We start from the raw sequence: 21,018 nt of genomic DNA, 5'->3' as shown, positions 1-21,018 counted from the left end.
AAATGCTGGAGAGGGTGTGGAGAAAAGGGAACCCTCTTGCACTGTTGGTGGGAATGTAAATTGATACAGCTACTATGGAAAACAGTATGGAAGTTCCTTAAAAATCTAAAAATAGAGCTACCATACCACCCAGCAATCCCATTACCGGGCACATACCCAGAGAAAACCATAGTTCAAAAAGACACATGCACCCCAATGTTCATTGCAGCACTATTTACAATAGCCAGGTCATGGAAGCAACCTAAATGCCCATTGACAGACGAATGGATAAAGAAGTTGTGGTACATATATACAATGGAATATTACTCAGCCATAAAAAGGAACGAAATTCAGTCATTTGTTGAGACATGGATGGATTTACAGACTGTCATACAGAGTGAAGGGAAGTCAGACAGAGAAAAACAAATATTGTTTGTTAATGCATATATGTGGAACCTAGAAAAATGGTACAGATGTACCGGTTTGCAGGGCAGAAGTTGATACACAGATGTAGGGAACAAATGTATGGACACCAAGGGGGAAAGCCGCAGGGGGGTGGGGATGGTGGTGTGCTGAATTGGGAGATTGGGATTGACATGTATACACTGATGTGTATGAAATTGATGACTAATAAGAACATGCTGTATAAAAAAGTAAATAAAATAAAATTCAAAAATTAAATAAATAAAAATAAACTAAAAAAAAAGAGAATTTTGTAAAGACCAAAATAAATGAAAATCTGAAAGTTCAATGTCTGGTGAATATTGCAGATGAATCAGAACTTCTCAGCCAAGCTGTAACAGCTTTTGCCTGGTCATCAAACCATGGGGTCTTGCGTTAAGCTCATGGAAGATTATGAATTTTCTCTTGACTGATTCTGGATGCTTTTCATCTAGTGCTGCTTTCAGTTGGTCTAACTGGGAGCAGTACTTTTTGGAATTAATCGTTTGGTTTTCCAGAAGGAGCTCATAATAGAGGACTCCCTTCCAATCCCACCATATACACAACATCACCTTCTTTGGATGAAGACCAGCCTTTGGTGTGGTTGGTGGCGATTCATTTCGCTTGCCCCACAATCTCTTCCATTCCACATTGTTGTACAGTATCCACTTTTCATTGCCCGTCACAATTTTTTTTACATCAGAATGTTTTCATTACATTTGATTAGAGAATATCATGCGGAAGTACCGTCAAGAAGGTTTTTTCCACTGAACTTATATGGAACCCAAACATCAAAGTGATTCACATAACCAAGCTGGTGCAAATGATTTTCAACGGTTGATTTGGATATTTTGAGTATGTTGGCTCTCTCCCGCATGGTATAACGTTCATTGTTCTCAATTAATATCTTGACTTGATCTCTATCAACTTCAACTGGTCTACCCAACCATGGAGCATCGTCCAGTGAGAAACCTCCAGCACGAAATTTCACAAACCACTTCTGACATGTTCAAACCGTCACAGCACCTTCTCCATACACTGCATAAATCTTTTGTGTGTGTAATTCAGTTGCGTTTTCACCTTTCTTGAAATAATCAAGCATAATACGCCGAAAATGTTACTTTTTTCTTCCATCTTCAATATTAAAATGGCTACACAAAAATTCACCAATTTTGATGTCTTTTTTTAAATGCACGCTGATGTGACAGCTGTCACATACAATCTAACGAAATTGTTTCAAATGAAGTTAAAGACAACTAACTGTTACTAGAGCCATTCTCCTGGAAAAAACCTTTTGGCCCACCCCATATAAGTTCAATGCAATCTCAATCAAGCTTCCAGCAGGCTTTTTTGAAGAAACTGACAAGCTGTTTTAAAACTCAAAAAATAATGGAAATAACTTACAGAAGCCAAAGCAATTAAAGGAGGATGAAGAGGACGAGGCGGAGAAGGAAGGGGTGGCGGAGGGGGACACCAGTAAAGTTGGAGAACTCACATTACTTGATTTCCACACTTATTATAGAGCACAGTTATTCATTAAGACGGTGTGGTACTGGTGAAAGATCACTGATTTAGAGCAATGGAGCATAATACAGAGTCAGTACTAGACCCACACATATATGGTAAAATAATGTTTGACCAAAGTGCCAGGATAAATCAATGGAGAAAAGAAAATCTTTTAAACAAATGGTGCTGTAACAACTGAGTTTCCTATGGGGAGAAAGATGAGACATGACTTCTACTTTATACCACACAAATCTGAGTACTGATCGTGTATATCGTACGAGATATAACTATAAACTTCTAAAAGAAACATTGTGACACTGGAGTAGGCAAAAATCTTTTAGAGTAAAAAAAATGAGTTAAAAATTATTAATTGGACTTTTTCCAATTATTAAAAATAAACAAAGAAGTCTTTCCTATCGTAAGACACCATTTCACAAATGAAAAGACAAGGCATACACTGAGAGCAAGAATTTGTAAATCACAGCTGATAAGGAATGTGTATTTAGAATGTACAAAGATCTCTTGAAACTCAACACTAAAACCAACAACTCAGCTGGAAAATGGATACAAGATCTGAACAATTTATATAAGAACATGTAAAAATGACTATTTAGCGTATGAAAAGATATTCTGTATTCTTAGTGGAAAAGAATTTGCACATTAGAATCACAACGTGATACAACTACACAATTAGATGACTAAAATTTTAAAAGATGATAATGTCAAGTGTTGGCATGAAGGCATTTTTATTTATAACAGCAGATAATTATCAGGTAAGTGGGTAGATAATATGTAGTATATCCACACAATGGAATATTACCCAGCAATAAATAAATAGAAAGGAGCTCTTGATATATACACAGTATAAATGAATCTCAAAATATTATGCTGAAAAAATGAGTACATATCATATGATTCTATTTATATGAAATTCTAGGTAAAGCAAACTAATCTATAGCGGCAGAAGACAGACCAGTGGTTTCCTGGGGCAAGAGGTTTCCTGGATGGGGGGAGAAACTACAGGAGGGAGGTGGGAAAACATCACGGCTGGTGGAAATGACCTGAACCTTGACTGTGGATTTAGCTTCACAGATGCGTACACCTTCAAAACCCACCGAATTATACACTTTAAACGGATACAGTTACTTGCAGATAATTTATATTAAAGTTACTTATGAAAATTAGCAAAGATTCGTGGAAAAGAGCCAGTGGTTTCCAGATGTGAATAAAAATAGAAATCATTACAGGCAAGATTAGAGAAAAAAATGTATATACATAATTTGTAAATAAATGATAAGGTGACCTCAAAAGATATTCAGAAGGTATTCAAACATAAATCACCTCATGATAAACATAAGGGAAACAATGGAAATAGGGGTTCAGAGAGAGAGAGGGAAGATGCTAAATGTTCAACTGTTAAACACGGTCTTGTCGCACATTTTTATGTGAATGATTGTGGGCGTTGAATTGCTCTGGGTTTTGGCTCTCACTGAATGCTTTTGGAAGACTAAAAACCAAACTGCAACTATCTCATCTGGAATTAAAGTGTTTATATGCCACATTTTTAAAAGGATAAAGAGGTACACAGTTTTTCAAAATTCACTGATGCCAAATGGTTTGAAGACCACTGCCTAACGGGAAGGAAGTTTGTGCTATTTAGAGCTGCCTTCTTATGATGTTGCAGGCAGTTAGTACTGCTCAAGGGGGAGTATCATTATACATGAGTATGCATAAGCCTGCATCAAACATACATTGATTACACTTTTTGGAATCACCTATAAAATAAAAATTCAAAATTATTCATTAATAAATAAAAGCACCACAAGGCAGGGATCTTTGTCTTGTTCAGTGAAGTACCCCAAGCACCCAGTGCATCTCCAGGTACATGTTAGCTGCCTAATAAATATTTGCTAATAAACTGAATGAATAATATGAAATCAGACACTCAGGAGGATTAAATGCTTGTTTGGTATGGCGCACTACACAGGCATTCAAATTTTATCTAGGAGATCGTTGCTGAATAGTTATCAGAAGATAAAAATCGTAAAGTTAATGTTGACACTCGGACGACTCTTGCCAAAACTGAGACTGCGTTAGTTGGCTAAGGTAGATCTAAGAGGCTACTCCCCTGGCCTCTCATTTAAGCTTCTTCTATTCTGGCACACACTATTTTTGCAAAGAGGGACAGAAAGTTACAACGTGTCTAGAAGTTTGTGCTCAGATGTACTATAAAATTGCCTGCGCATATTCCACTGGCCGAAGCCGGGCACATGACCAAACCCCAAATCGAAGGGGCATAAAAGTAATACACACCATACAACAGAAGTGAAGACAGTGAATCATTGTGAACAATAATACAATCTACCACAAGCATAAGTGCATCTGCACTGAGCAAAAGACCCCACATGCCTGGTACTTGGGCCGATGTGCCATCTAAGTATGTAATTATTACGTGGGTGCCACCAATCCTTGCCCCACTTGTCTATGCTTTCCTAACTGACCCGCCTGCCTTTGAATTCATCCACATTATTTTTTTAAACAAATTATTAACTTTGATAGGTTAGGATCATGTCTTCTTGGCCTACAAGTCATTCTGTATTTTTAGACTGATTTGGCTAAAAAGATGTGATCCTCTCTGATCCAGGATGTATTGATTTATGACCAGGGGACATATTCATTCCAAGATATTGGATGCTGCTAATACTTCTCCTTTGAGTCTATCACGTGGAATTTTAACTCCAAAAAATGAAGCAGAAAAAAATGCATTTCATTGTTGGCCATACATAACTAACTATTCAGGGTCAGATTTAGAACTGATACAATTACAGTACACATTTCATGACCTCCACCTCCCTACCCTATCCGTGTGAGCGCCAGTTTCTGGGTTTCCCTACCTGGAAGGCTCTTCTTCCAACTCTAAGCTACATTTCAAATGCTACTTCATCTGGGAAGGCTTCTGGATTTACTTGCAGCCTAAAAGAACTTGCCTCTCATGGAATTGTCCATAACGTCTTATGTAACTTGCTCACGGCATCTACTGCTTCTCATCTTGTATTCTATTAATTTTATCCACCTATCAAAATATAAAGCCTTTGAATCAAGAAATGTGCTTTTTAAATTTTTTTCTTTTTAAGAGTTGTCTTGCTTTATTCACAGAGTACCTACACAGCACAGAGATTGAGGTTCACAGAGTACATGAACAGCAGAGACTGAGGTTATAAGTCCTGACACTGGAGTGTCAAGGCTGAAACTTCTACTTTTTAGAGTGTGATCTTCGGCACATTTTCTGACTACACAGTACCTCAGTGTTCTCCCCATTAAAATATGGGTGATAATAGTACTTAGCCCATCGAGTTGTTGTGAGGATTAAATTTATTTATACAGGTAAATTCAAGTGAAACAATGTCTCATAGAGAGTGAAAGCTCAAGTATTGTTAGCATTTATTACTTTTCATACAGCAGATACTCAAAGCATAGTTAAATATGAGTAAGTAAGTTAAATGCAAAATGTTTAAAATTTTACTATGAAAATGTTCAAATGCATAAAAAATAGAATTATCTAATGGACTTCTATCTTCTGAACAGTTTTCAAGATTTTTCCATACTGGATTAATATCTCCCAAACCTTTATTTGCAGGAACTATTATAAAACAAATCCCAGACATTATAGTTTAAACTGGGTACATTTTTTTTTTAAAAAAGCTAAATCACAAAATAATGATGAATAAAAATAAACAGTAAGTAATAATTGTTTGGCAGGAAATTAGGGAATATTATCAAATCTCTTTTCTCTCACTTATCTGATATTTAAAGAACATATGTTTGCTTCAAATTTTTTTTAAATTTTTATTTCACATTGTCACACTGAGTCTATAATTAAAGCCATAAATCACACAACCTTTGAAAATAATCATAAAAAGAAAATAATCATAAATTTGTTTTAAAATTCTGAATCCTATACATATAACTATTATTTAGCAATTACCATATGCTCTCTAAATCTACACAGAAAAAACACAAGAATCAAATTCAGACACAAATACAGATGTGCATACACACACATACATGTACATAGTATGACTTACTAGATTTTAACTTCCTTGAAAGCAGGCATGCTTCTTTACATCTTTCATAGTACTAAGTATATTATTAAGTTAATCATATTCTATTATAAATTGAACTCTGCAGGAATCAGACATTTTTCTGTTCATAATATATATATTAAAACATCCTGCTTAATGATTTTTTCATATTTTAACATCAGATTTATTTGGGAGAAAGTGGTCCTAGAGTTATGGATGATCAGTTAATACTTATAATTCTCTGTTCTTTCAACCAAGAATTATTTATCCCTAATTTGTTTTCAAAATCTTTTAGAAATTTTATAGACTAAATGAACACTGTATTGTTCCCTAAATGGCAAGTAGCAGTAAAATGATATAATACACATTTATTGTGTGATTTTTGGAATAATGTATGAAACTTATGATTATAGATATTTCCTAACAATATATTGGGTGTTGAAGGTATTTTTAAATTTTGTTTCCTTAAAAAGTAATAAAGTTAAATATTAAAATAATATATATATGAAAGTGTGGAAATGATGGTGCATATATGACTTCTCCAAAGACTTTTCCTGCTGGGTAATCAATTCTGTCCTAAATCAATTATTTTTTAACATATGACGGGATACATAATAGTTCAAAATATTTAGAGAATGGTACAGATGCACATAAAATCTACCAACTTCAAGCATGAAGCTAGGGGCTGGAGTACCTGAAAGAGTCTGGGTGTTAAAAACCGACAAAGCAGAAAATAAATCATTAACTTCGTGGTTAATCAACCTACTTTCCATAGGTCACCAGCTTTCTCAAAAGATTACACTTCTTTCACTGGTTCGCTAATTTATGTTTCTTATATCAACATGGGGCCAGGGGCTAGGCTACTGGTTCTATTTGTTTTGTGCACAAATTCTGCCTACTCACCTGTGACTGGTAGCTAAGTATAAATGCTGTGTCTCGAGACCTGCTGTGTCCAGAACTGACATCACCTTCTTTGGATGAAGACCAGCCTTTGGTGTGTTTGGTGGTGTTTCATTTTGCTTGCCCCACAATCTCTTCCATTCCACATTGTTGTACAGTATCCACTTTTCATTGCCCGTCACAATTTTTTTTACATCAGAATGTTTTCATTACATTTGATTAGAGAATATCATGCGGAAGTACCGTCAAGAAGGTTTTTTCCACTGAACTTATATGGAACCCAAACATCAAAGTGATTCACATAACCAAGCTGGTGCAAATGATTTTCAACGGTTGATTTGGATATTTTGAGTATGTTGGCTCTCTCCCGCATGGTATAACGTTCATTGTTCTCAATTAATATCTTGACTTGATCTCTATCAACTTCAACTGGTCTACCCAACCATGGAGCATCGTCCAGTGAGAAACCTCCAGCACGAAATTTCACAAACCACTTCTGACATGTTCAAACCGTCACAGCACCTTCTCCATACACTGCATAAATCTTTTGTGTGTGTAATTCAGTTGCGTTTTCACCTTTCTTGAAATAATCAAGCATAATACGCCGAAAATGTTACTTTTTTCTTCCATCTTCAATATTAAAATGGCTACACAAAAATTCACCAATTTTGATGTCTTTTTTTAAATGCACGCTGATGTGACAGCTGTCACATACAATCTAACGAAATTGTTTCAAATGAAGTTAAAGACAACTAACTGTTACTAGAGCCATTCTCCTGGAAAAAACCTTTTGGCCCACCCCATATAAGTTCAATGCAATCTCAATCAAGCTTCCAGCAGGCTTTTTTGAAGAAACTGACAAGCTGTTTTAAAACTCAAAAAATAATGGAAATAACTTACAGAAGCCAAAGCAATTAAAGGAGGATGAAGAGGACGAGGCGGAGAAGGAAGGGGTGGCGGAGGGGGACACCAGTAAAGTTGGAGAACTCACATTACTTGATTTCCACACTTATTATAGAGCACAGTTATTCATTAAGACGGTGTGGTACTGGTGAAAGATCACTGATTTAGAGCAATGGAGCATAATACAGAGTCAGTACTAGACCCACACATATATGGTAAAATAATGTTTGACCAAAGTGCCAGGATAAATCAATGGAGAAAAGAAAATCTTTTAAACAAATGGTGCTGTAACAACTGAGTTTCCTATGGGGAGAAAGATGAGACATGACTTCTACTTTATACCACACAAATCTGAGTACTGATCGTGTATATCGTACGAGATATAACTATAAACTTCTAAAAGAAACATTGTGACACTGGAGTAGGCAAAAATCTTTTAGAGTAAAAAAAATGAGTTAAAAATTATTAATTGGACTTTTTCCAATTATTAAAAATAAACAAAGAAGTCTTTCCTATCGTAAGACACCATTTCACAAATGAAAAGACAAGGCATACACTGAGAGCAAGAATTTGTAAATCACAGCTGATAAGGAATGTGTATTTAGAATGTACAAAGATCTCTTGAAACTCAACACTAAAACCAACAACTCAGCTGGAAAATGGATACAAGATCTGAACAATTTATATAAGAACATGTAAAAATGACTATTTAGCGTATGAAAAGATATTCTGTATTCTTAGTGGAAAAGAATTTGCACATTAGAATCACAACGTGATACAACTACACAATTAGATGACTAAAATTTTAAAAGATGATAATGTCAAGTGTTGGCATGAAGGCATTTTTATTTATAACAGCAGATAATTATCAGGTAAGTGGGTAGATAATATGTAGTATATCCACACAATGGAATATTACCCAGCAATAAATAAATAGAAAGGAGCTCTTGATATATACACAGTATAAATGAATCTCAAAATATTATGCTGAAAAAATGAGTACATATCATATGATTCTATTTATATGAAATTCTAGGTAAAGCAAACTAATCTATAGCGGCAGAAGACAGACCAGTGGTTTCCTGGGGCAAGAGGTTTCCTGGATGGGGGGAGAAACTACAGGAGGGAGGTGGGAAAACATCACGGCTGGTGGAAATGACCTGAACCTTGACTGTGGATTTAGCTTCACAGATGCGTACACCTTCAAAACCCACCGAATTATACACTTTAAACGGATACAGTTACTTGCAGATAATTTATACTAAAGTTACTTATGAAAATTAGCAAAGATTCGTGGAAAAGAGCCAGTGGTTTCCAGATGTGAATAAAAATAGAAATCATTACAGGCAAGATTAGAGAAAAAAATGTATATACATAATTTGTAAATAAATGATAAGGTGACCTCAAAAGATATTCAGAAGGTATTCAAACATAAATCACCTCATGATAAACATAAGGGAAACAATGGAAATAGGGGTTCAGAGAGAGAGAGGGAAGATGCTAAATGTTCAACTGTTAAACACGGTCTTGTCGCACATTTTTATGTGAATGATTGTGGGCGTTGAATTGCTCTGGGTTTTGGCTCTCACTGAATGCTTTTGGAAGACTAAAAACCAAACTGCAACTATCTCATCTGGAATTAAAGTGTTTATATGCCACATTTTTAAAAGGATAAAGAGGTACACAGTTTTTCAAAATTCACTGATGCCAAATGGTTTGAAGACCACTGCCTAACGGGAAGGAAGTTTGTGCTATTTAGAGCTGCCTTCTTATGATGTTGCAGGCAGTTAGTACTGCTCAAGGGGGAGTATCATTATACATGAGTATGCATAAGCCTGCATCAAACATACATTGATTACACTTTTTGGAATCACCTATAAAATAAAAATTCAAAATTATTCATTAATAAATAAAAGCACCACAAGGCAGGGATCTTTGTCTTGTTCAGTGAAGTACCCCAAGCACCCAGTGCATCTCCAGGTACATGTTAGCTGCCTAATAAATATTTGCTAATAAACTGAATGAATAATATGAAATCAGACACTCAGGAGGATTAAATGCTTGTTTGGTATGGCGCACTACACAGGCATTCAAATTTTATCTAGGAGATCGTTGCTGAATAGTTATCAGAAGATAAAAATCGTAAAGTTAATGTTGACACTCGGACGACTCTTGCCAAAACTGAGACTGCGTTAGTTGGCTAAGGTAGATCTAAGAGGCTACTCCCCTGGCCTCTCATTTAAGCTTCTTCTATTCTGGCACACACTATTTTTGCAAAGAGGGACAGAAAGTTACAACGTGTCTAGAAGTTTGTGCTCAGATGTACTATAAAATTGCCTGCGCATATTCCACTGGCCGAAGCCGGGCACATGACCAAACCCCAAATCGAAGGGGCATAAAAGTAATACACACCATACAACAGAAGTGAAGACAGTGAATCATTGTGAACAATAATACAATCTACCACAAGCATAAGTGCATCTGCACTGAGCAAAAGACCCCACATGCCTGGTACTTGGGCCGATGTGCCATCTAAGTATGTAATTATTACGTGGGTGCCACCAATCCTTGCCCCACTTGTCTATGCTTTCCTAACTGACCCGCCTGCCTTTGAATTCATCCACATTATTTTTTTAAACAAATTATTAACTTTGATAGGTTAGGATCATGTCTTCTTGGCCTACAAGTCATTCTGTATTTTTAGACTGATTTGGCTAAAAAGATGTGATCCTCTCTGATCCAGGATGTATTGATTTATGACCAGGGGACATATTCATTCCAAGATATTGGATGCTGCTAATACTTCTCCTTTGAGTCTATCACGTGGAATTTTAACTCCAAAAAATGAAGCAGAAAAAAATGCATTTCATTGTTGGCCATACATAACTAACTATTCAGGGTCAGATTTAGAACTGATACAATTACAGTACACATTTCATGACCTCCACCTCCCTACCCTATCCGTGTGAGCGCCAGTTTCTGGGTTTCCCTACCTGGAAGGCTCTTCTTCCAACTCTAAGCTACATTTCAAATGCTACTTCATCTGGGAAGGCTTCTGGATTTACTTGCAGCCTAAAAGAACTTGCCTCTCATGGAATTGTCCATAACGTCTTATGTAACTTGCTCACGGCATCTACTGCTTCTCATCTTGTATTCTATTAATTTTATCCACCTATCAAAATATAAAGCCTTTGAATCAAGAAATGTGCTTTTTAAATTTTTTTCTTTTTAAGAGTTGTCTTGCTTTATTCACAGAGTACCTACACAGCACAGAGATTGAGGTTCACAGAGTACATGAACAGCAGAGACTGAGGTTATAAGTCCTGACACTGGACTGTCAAGGCTGAAACTTCTACTTTTTAGAGTGTGATCTTCGGCACATTTTCTGACTACACAGTACCTCAGTGTTCTCCCCATTAAAATATGGGTGATAATAGTACTTAGCCCATCGAGTTGTTGTGAGGATTAAATTTATTTATACAGGTAAATTCAAGTGAAACAATGTCTCATAGAGAGTGAAAGCTCAAGTATTGTTAGCATTTATTACTTTTCATACAGCAGATACTCAAAGCATAGTTAAATATGAGTAAGTAAGTTAAATGCAAAATGTTTAAAATTTTACTATGAAAATGTTCAAATGCATAAAAAATAGAATTATCTAATGGACTTCTATCTTCTGAACAGTTTTCAAGATTTTTCCATACTGGATTAATATCTCCCAAACCTTTATTTGCAGGAACTATTATAAAACAAATCCCAGACATTATAGTTTAAACTGGGTACATTTTTTTTTTAAAAAAAGCTAAATCACAAAATAATGATGAATAAAAATAAACAGTAAGTAATAATTGTTTGGCAGGAAATTAGGGAATATTATCAAATCTCTTTTCTCTCACTTATCTGATATTTAAAGAACATATGTTTGCTTCAAATTTTTTTTAAATTTTTATTTCACATTAATTAAAGTGTTTATATGCCACATTTTTAAAAGGATAAAGAGGTACACAGTTTTTCAAAATTCACTGATGCCAAATGGTTTGAAGACCACTGCCTAACGGGAAGGAAGTTTGTGCTGTTTAGAGCTGCCTTCTTATGATGTTGCAGGCAGTTAGTACTGCTCAAGGGGGAGTATCATTATACATGAGTATGCATAAGCCTGCATCAAACATACATTGATTACACTTTTTGGAATCACCTATAAAATAAAAATTCAAAATTATTCATTAATAAATAAAAGCACCACAAGGCAGGGATCTTTGTCTTGTTCAGTGAAGTACCCCAAGCACCCAGTGCATCTCCAGGTACATGTTAGCTGCCTAATAAATATTTGCTAATAAACTGAATGAATAATATGAAATCAGACACTCAGGAGGATTAAATGCTTGTTTGGTATGGCGCACTACACAGGCATTCAAATTTTATCTAGGAGATCGTTGCTGAATAGTTATCAGAAGATAAAAATCGTAAAGTTAATGTTGACACTCGGACGACTCTTGCCAAAACTGAGACTGCGTTAGTTGGCTAAGGTAGATCTAAGAGGCTACTCCCCTGGCCTCTCATTTAAGCTTCTTCTATTCTGGCACACACTATTTTTGCAAAGAGGGACAGAAAGTTACAACGTGTCTAGAAGTTTGTGCTCAGATGTACTATAAAATTGCCTGCGCATATTCCACTGGCCGAAGCCGGGCACATGACCAAACCCCAAATCGAAGGGGCATAAAAGTAATACACACCATACAACAGAAGTGAAGACAGTGAATCATTGTGAACAATAATACAATCTACCACAAGCATAAGTGCATCTGCACTGAGCAAAAGACCCCACATGCCTGGTACTTGGGCCGATGTGCCATCTAAGTATGTAATTATTACGTGGGTGCCACCAATCCTTGCCCCACTTGTCTATGCTTTCCTAACTGACCCGCCTGCCTTTGAATTCATCCACATTATTTTTTTAAACAAATTATTAACTTTGATAGGTTAGGATCATGTCTTCTTGGCCTACAAGTCATTCTGTATTTTTAGACTGATTTGGCTAAAAAGATGTGATCCTCTCTGATCCAGGATGTATTGATTTATGACCAGGGGACATATTCATTCCAAGATATTGGATGCTGCTAATACTTCTCCTTTGAGTCTATCACGTGGAATTTTAACTCCAAAAAATGAAGCAGAAAAAAATGCATTTCATTGTTGGCCATACATAACTAACTATTCAGGGTCAGATTTAGAACTGATACAATTACAGTACACATTTCATGACCTCCACCTCCCTACCCTATCCGTGTGAGCGCCAGTTTCTGGGTTTCCCTACCTGGAAGGCTCTTCTTCCATCTCTAAGCTACATTTCAAATGCTACTTCATCTGGGAAGGCTTCTGGATTTACTTGCAGCCTAAAAGAACTTGCCTCTCATGGAATTGTCCATAACGTCTTATGTAACTTGCTCACGGCATCTACTGCTTCTCATCTTGTATTCTATTAATTTTATCCACCTATCAAAATATAAAGCCTTTGAATCAAGAAATGTGCTTTTTAAATTTTTTTCTTTTTAAGAGTTGTCTTGCTTTATTCACAGAGTACCTACACAGCACAGAGATTGAGGTTCACAGAGTACATGAACAGCAGAGACTGAGGTTATAAGTCCTGACACTGGACTGTCAAGGCTGAAACTTCTACTTTTTAGAGTGTGATCTTCGGCACATTTTCTGACTACACAGTACCTCAGTGTTCTCCCCATTAAAATATGGGTGATAATAGTACTTAGCCCATCGAGTTGTTGTGAGGATTAAATTTATTTATACAGGTAAATTCAAGTGAAACAATGTCTCATAGAGAGTGAAAGCTCAAGTATTGTTAGCATTTATTACTTTTCATACAGCAGATACTCAAAGCATAGTTAAATATGAGTAAGTAAGTTAAATGCAAAATGTTTAAAATTTTACTATGAAAATGTTCAAATGCATAAAAAATAGAATTATCTAATGGACTTCTATCTTCTGAACAGTTTTCAAGATTTTTCCATACTGGATTAATATCTCCCAAACCTTTATTTGCAGGAACTATTATAAAACAAATCCCAGACATTATAGTTTAAACTGGGTACATTTTTTTTTTAAAAAAAGCTAAATCACAAAATAATGATGAATAAAAATAAACAGTAAGTAATAATTGTTTGGCAGGAAATTAGGGAATATTATCAAATCTCTTTTCTCTCACTTATCTGATTTTTTTTTTTTTTTTTTTTTTTTTTTGTGGTACGCGGGCCTCCCTCTGTTGTGGCCTCTCCCGTTGCGGGGCACAGGCTCCGGACACTTATCTGATATTTAAAGAACATATGTTTGCTTCAAATTTTTTTTAAATTTTTATTTCACATTGTCACACTGAGTCTATAATTAAAGCCATAAATCACACAACCTTTGAAAATAATCATAAAAAGAAAATAATCATAAATTTGTTTTAAAATTCTGAATCCTATACATATAACTATTATTTAGCAATTACCATATGCTCTCTAAATCTACACAGAAAAAACACAAGAATCAAATTCAGACACAAATACAGATGTGCATACACACACATACATGTACATAGTATGACTTACTAGATTTTAACTTCCTTGAAAGCAGGCATGCTTCTTTACATCTTTCATAGTACTAAGTATATTATTAAGTTAATCATATTCTATTATAAATTGAACTCTGCAGGAATCAGACATTTTTCTGTTCATAATATATATATTAAAACATCCTGCTTAATGATTTTTTCATATTTTAACATCAGATTTATTTGGGAGAAAGTGGTCCTAGAGTTATGGATGATCAGTTAATACTTATAATTCTCTGTTCTTTCAACCAAGAATTATTTATCCCTAATTTGTTTTCAAAATCTTTTAGAAATTTTATAGACTAAATGAACACTGTATTGTTCCCTAAATGGCAAGTAGCAGTAAAATGATATAATACACATTTATTGTGTGATTTTTGGAATAATGTATGAAACTTATGATTATAGATATTTCCTAACAATATATTGGGTGTTGAAGGTATTTTTAAATTTTGTTTCCTTAAAAAGTAATAAAGTTAAATATTAAAATAATATATATATGAAAGTGTGGAAATGATGGTGCATATATGACTTCTCCAAAGACTTTTCCTGCTGGGTAATCAATTCTGTCCTAAATCAATTATTTTTTAACATATGACGGGATACATAATAGTTCAAAATATTTAGAGAATGGTACAGATGCACATAAAATCTACCAACTTCAAGCATGAAGCTAGGGGCTGGAGTACCTGAAAGAGTCTGGGTGTTAAAAACCGACAAAGCAGAAAATAAATCATTAACTTCGTGGTTAATCAACCTACTTTCCATAGGTCACCAGCTTTCTCAAAAGATTACACTTCTTTCACTGGTTCGCTAATTTATGTTTCTTATATCAACATGGGGCCAGGGGCTAGGCTACTGGTTCTATTTGTTTTGTGCACAAATTCTGCCTACTCACCTGTGACTGGTAGCTAAGTATAAATGCTGTGTCTCGAGACCTGCTGTGTCCAGAACTGACCCTTCATTTTCTTGCCTGAGAAACTGAGGTGGACAGTGGACATATTTAAATTGGATTGAACAGTGAACTTCACTTTGTTCTAGCGACACAGTGAAAGAAGTCTACTCATCTGACCACATACCAAAGACCTTCTGAACTGCTCTGAAGTTAACCACTCTCAGCAAAATGTTCTGTGGAGACTATGTAAGTATAATGGCTATTTCTGTAAAACTTTCCAGTCCTTTGAGATTTGAACCTTGTTTATAAAATTTCATTTGCAGGACTTGACATTTTCAACAGGAAATATTGGTGTTCTAATTTATCTTCATTAAAGTTTTAATTAGTAGATGCTCAGTGTAACCATTAAACAAAGTTAATACTATTAAATGTCAAATTCGTGCTAATTTTGAAGTAATGTATTGTTCTCTAGAGGCAATTTAGTGACGCCTACTTTCTTAAGGAACCTGACTCAGAATTCTAACTGAAGTTATAACAACATTTTTTGTCTCCATATTTATTTTCTATAAGGAACTAAAAATAAACTTGATTGTTAATTTTTATTTTAAATCTATGATATCTTCAGAAAGTACAGTTCATTTTTGACTAATTATCTGTTGAATTTAAGCAAATGCAAAACTCAGTTTAGTCACTTTATTTTTCTACCTTGTCCGAATCATTTTGACCCAATTGCTCTAATAGTCCACGAACTTTGGAAGAGCCTACAAAGACACTTAGTTACCTAAATATACATTGTTTGAAAAGATATCCATTTCACATGGTCTTGGAAATTACACATAAATGTGTTGTGTGTTGATGATGATGTTTTAGAAATCTGTATTATGAAATATGCTTCCAGGAAGCCTTTCATTTTTAATGCAAAATTTTTATGCAAAAAGTACAGCATAACTATTTGGTTAAACTTTGGCACAAAAATAATGTTATTTACGAAGTATTAATTCCTATAAAATTTTATTTACTTATATTGTTTTTCAAATATTGAATGAGGACCTAAAATGTGGCTACTTTCCATCACTGTTGGTTCAAGAATCTTAATTTTATCTTGAGATTTCAGGATCTCATTTGCAGTTGAAACTTACTTTTTTTGTCTTATTAATTGTGAGGCAGTTACATTTCACTACAGAAATAAAAGTCATTAGGTAATTTAGGCCAGTACAGTAAATGATTTAGTCTGTAAAAATCAAGTTGCTTTCTCCCAATTATACTTCCAAATAATTGTACTTGAATGAATATAAATTTTCTCCCTTTCTATTCATTCAAGTACAATTATTTGGAAGTAATTAATACTATATTCTGTGTGCCATGTATGGTTTTTATATTAACATTTATATGCCAATGTATCAAAATAAACATTTATAGAATATTTAAATTATATTTCAGGGATTATTAAAAGTTACCAATGATAACAAGCTTTTAAAGAAATGCAATGATTTGCCATGCTTCTGGAACAGATAAAGAATACCAGAGATTAAAAAAGAAAAAAAATCAGAGATTAAAAAGCTGGATTGGAGCAAACCTGAAAATTCCCTTTAAGTATTTTGATCAGCTATTTCAGGGACAGATGTTAGGTTTTAGGTATTATCTCAGCAAGTTTTGATGATAAGATGGTTTTACATAATCAATATTATTATATTTTAGAACAATCATTTATATTCTTAAGATATATGGTCCAACTTGTACAAATTTGGCATTAAAGAGACCAATATTTGAGGTTAAGTTCATCTGTTTAATCTCCATTCTGGGTCTGGCGTCCTTAAGCAAAAGATAAGCTCTTCCATGGGCAGGAAAGCAAAAGTCCTCATATCACAGTGCAGATAATTATTGACTGGGTGGCTTCTTAAAAACAGACTCCCAGGCCCTCTGCTCAGCAGTTCTAATTCAATACACATGACATCTGAATTTACCCGCTTCGTATAAATGCATGGCTATTTTTGAGAACACCAAAGTAATGTGTTATGTCAGTTACAAAATACAGAAAATTTAAATATAAATCAAGCAAGAGGCAAGAATTATTGAAAGGTAGTTATAGTTCTATAAGAAATAAGCATATGCACTCCTTTAAAATTACTTTCTAGAATTATGGAGTCAGATGGTCCTCAATGATTAAGGTAATTTAAGTGAGTTAGTTATACTGGGATGGTAAATTTACCCTTGACTCACGCCAAGTATTTTACTATGTGCTTAGCTGTAAAACTGTCTATTGAAAGCAAGACTTAATTAAAGGATTTTGGCAAGCCTGGAATTGTTTTGATTGATATATTAGCCAGATATAAATCCCCCTTCAGGAAGATGTTATTATAATTTACTTCTTGGAGCGGAGGAAAGTTCACTGCAGTGTTAAAAAAAAAACTTGCCCAAGCCAGGATCTAAACCAGGTATCTCTCTGTCATTGTAACTCAAGCTCTTATCCACTGAAATATACTGCCTCTTCCAAATATATTGCCCTGATTCTTCTAGTGAAATTGCTGGCTGCTGTTGTCCTGTTTTGTCATCAACTGATCCCCCCTTTTTGTACAGAAGCATTATATTTACTATAGATTTCTTTATTGGGTTATACCCTTCCTTTTTGCCTCTCAGGAAACTTTAGTCCTATTCCTTTTCCTTTCCTTTTGACAGCTTTCCTATTTCTACCATATTTATTGACTAACAGAAAAAAGTTAAGCAGAGGCATATCACAAGCAATATAACATATGGAATGCATATTCAGAACGTGAATTAACATTCTCTATTACATAGAGAGAAACTATTACTATTAAAATTTCCTGTGTCTCTACGCTTTGTGTGCCTTGTCTAATTTAATAGTCACAGAAAATCTTTTTACAAAAATACCAATGAACATGCAAGGGTCTTGCCATTCTTCTTGGAGGCTCCAGATACTCTGCTCAGTGGTTTTCCATGTATTATTTTTAGGCTTCACAATCTTCAAGGCAAGTATTATCATCCCCATTTTCCATATGAATATACTGAGGCTTAGAGAAGTTAAATAAATTTCCCAGCAGAAAGAGGTCAAACACGCCTAGGTGTGATTATCCTACATAATATAGACTTTAGGTTATGAAGGAAAGAGCAGATCCTTTGTGAGCCCAGTTAAGAGAGAAAATTAGCACCAGTATCTTCACAAAGATGCTGTTACTCATAAATGTGCTCCCAGAATGACTCAAGAACAGTCCAGCATCAGCAACTGAGGCAACATCTAGCATGGGCAGCAAGACATCCTGCATTTTAGCCCAACTAATATGAAGTAACTGCGCTGTTGCTTAGGTGTGAATGGCAGGTGATGGAGGCAGACGCTCAGCAAATCAGAAGCAAATTCCGGGCTTTCCATCCAGGAGGGACTGCAGGCTGAGCAGGCCTCCCGTGGGGGCAGAAGCTGTTGAGGGGCAAGATCTTTACTTTTTTAATTTTTATTGGAGTAGAGCTGATTTACAAGCAAGATCATTTTTAAAGCAGGTTTTTCCTATTGAAAGGGATTCCTGGGGGAAACATTCCAACCAAGAAATCTGATTTTGATTGCTTATCTGCAATACGACTCACTGAACAAATATTAATAAAAGGTTATTCATACTGTAGATTGCTTTTTACTATCACAAGACTGGATTTTCTGAACTTTACACACTAGGATTCAACAAAAGTTATGAATCATACTGGTTAGGGCCACCACTTTAACTGAAGCTTCTGTTGAACTAGTATGTATTAGATTGGAAAATTAAATGCAGTCACTTTTTCCTAGTTGTGATATGTAAGCATGTTTGTTAAAATTTTAAAACTCCCTTCTAACAGCTATAGATTGCTTTTGTGGTAAGGGCTGGGCAAACATGACTGTAGAATAATAATTTAACAAGCACTCAGGCCAGCTTTACCCTGAGGATCCATGACTGAGGACAATGTACTTAATCTTTCTGCATCTCAACTTTCCTACCTGTAAAGCGCGTGTTATCATAGCACCTGTACTAGAAGAGTCTCTTGAGAATTAAGTGGCAGGTAAAACACCAAGAAGACCAGGGGCATCAATAACACCTGGAAAGGTGAACTATTATTAACAGCTTTATTAAGCAGTTGTGCCAAAGCTTGAACCCAACTAATGCAAGAGTCCTGGCTTTCAACAGCCCGAAACACTGCTTCTGGAAGGGAGGTTGAGACTGCACCCATTACGCATATTCATAGATACATATATATGTATATTCATATATGTGTGTGTGATTGTTCCTATACATAGTCATAGAGACATATATATGTATATTCATATATGTGTGTGATTATTCATAACATTTATGCATAAATTTGAATAACATTAAAAGTTTCATGGGTGGAAATATATTCTCTTAAACTCAACGTAACATTTACTTATAAATAGTTTCTACCACGCTAAAAAATTTCACAATCCTACTTCCCTCATCGGTTACTGCCAAATTCTAATTTTTATGGCAAAAGGCCTCATTGTAGGAATTGTATCCAATTCCTTTGTATCCAATTCCTTTCCTCCAAATCTCTGGCTCCATCCTAACTGGGCTTTCACACCAAAGCCCCTCCGCCTGAAGGGTCCGACAGAGGTAAGCAGCGACCTCTACGTTCCTGACCCCATACGCGACTCTCATGCCTTTTCCTGCTAGGTATGAGTGTGGTCTGACACAGTCTCCTTTTGCCAGGAAATCCCCGGGGCTAAATTCTGGAAACTTTTCTCTTTCCAACTTATAGCCACTCCTTTGGTCATGGTAGCCAATCTGACGGTTTTAATTACAACATACACACAGAGTCTTCCTTGAATATGTACCTCAACCCAGCATCTATGCCCAAAACCCAGATTCGTATAACCAGGTGTCTACACAGGAAGTGAAAACGTTATCCTCCTTTTAGGTCAAAGGGGGAAAAAAGAAGTAAAAAGTTAAAAATCGGAGTTATCCCTGATTCCTCTGTCTCTCTCATACCTTACAAATAATCCATCAGCAAAACCTTTTGGCTCTACACATTCACAGTATTCATTATACGACCACCTCTCATTACTCCCTCTCCAACTGCCCTGGCCCATGCCAGCAACATCATCATTTGCCGAGTTCATGCAATAGCCTCCTACCTGGCCCCCTGCTTCTATCTTTGCGCTAGCTTCTACGTCTTGGGGACACAACAGTGAGAATGATCGTCAAAAACATGCATTCTATTGACACATTGATGATGGTGTAGGAGCCATCATCATCCTGGAGTGAGGTACAGAGTAGGAGGTAAAAACATTAAAGAGGAGCTTGTGAACAAGGTTTGGTCCTGGTTTACCAGTTCTTAGAGTATTTACCATGAGAGGAAGAAGAAGAATAAGGCTTCAATGTGTAGGGTCATTTCCATTTTCCAAAGTGCTTACAGTATACGGATCACAGCGCCTATGGAAGATAAGACACCTTTCTAACATACCTCTCTGGATATGCTGACTTCTTTTAAATGCTAGAGGTTTCCAGATTTTGACGTTATACAATGTATTAATGTCACATTAATACATTGTGCTCATTTCAATAAGCATTATGGCAAAGCCAGAACCCGCTGCAAATGTAAACAGCACTGGGGGCTGTAAAACCCAAGGAACAGAAAAAATATGGTTGATGATATTTTAATTTTTTCGAATTAATCAACCCACTTAAACAGTACAAGAAGAATGTCATTGG

The 21,018-nt window shown here is 35.4% G+C and overlaps 1 protein-coding gene across 1 annotated transcript in view; it reads left to right on the top strand.

The window, feature by feature from the left end:
- Window positions 1–15,372: 15,372 nt before the first annotated feature.
- ANXA10 (annexin A10) overlaps window positions 15,373–21,018 on the top strand; it is a 65,901-nt gene continuing 60,255 nt past the window's right edge. Inside the window, exon 1 of the mRNA XM_007116319.1 lies at window positions 15,373–15,556. Coding sequence (XP_007116381.1) covers window positions 15,539–15,556 — 18 coding nt within the window. The 5' untranslated portion in view covers window positions 15,373–15,538. The remainder of the gene's footprint in view (window positions 15,557–21,018) is intronic.

The sequence above is a fragment of the Physeter macrocephalus genome, chromosome 9 (genome assembly GCF_002837175.3).
Source record: "Physeter macrocephalus isolate SW-GA chromosome 9, ASM283717v5, whole genome shotgun sequence".
Classification (NCBI taxonomy): domain Eukaryota; kingdom Metazoa; phylum Chordata; class Mammalia; order Artiodactyla; family Physeteridae; genus Physeter; species Physeter macrocephalus.
This window is presented reverse-complemented; position numbering and strand designations above follow the sequence as displayed.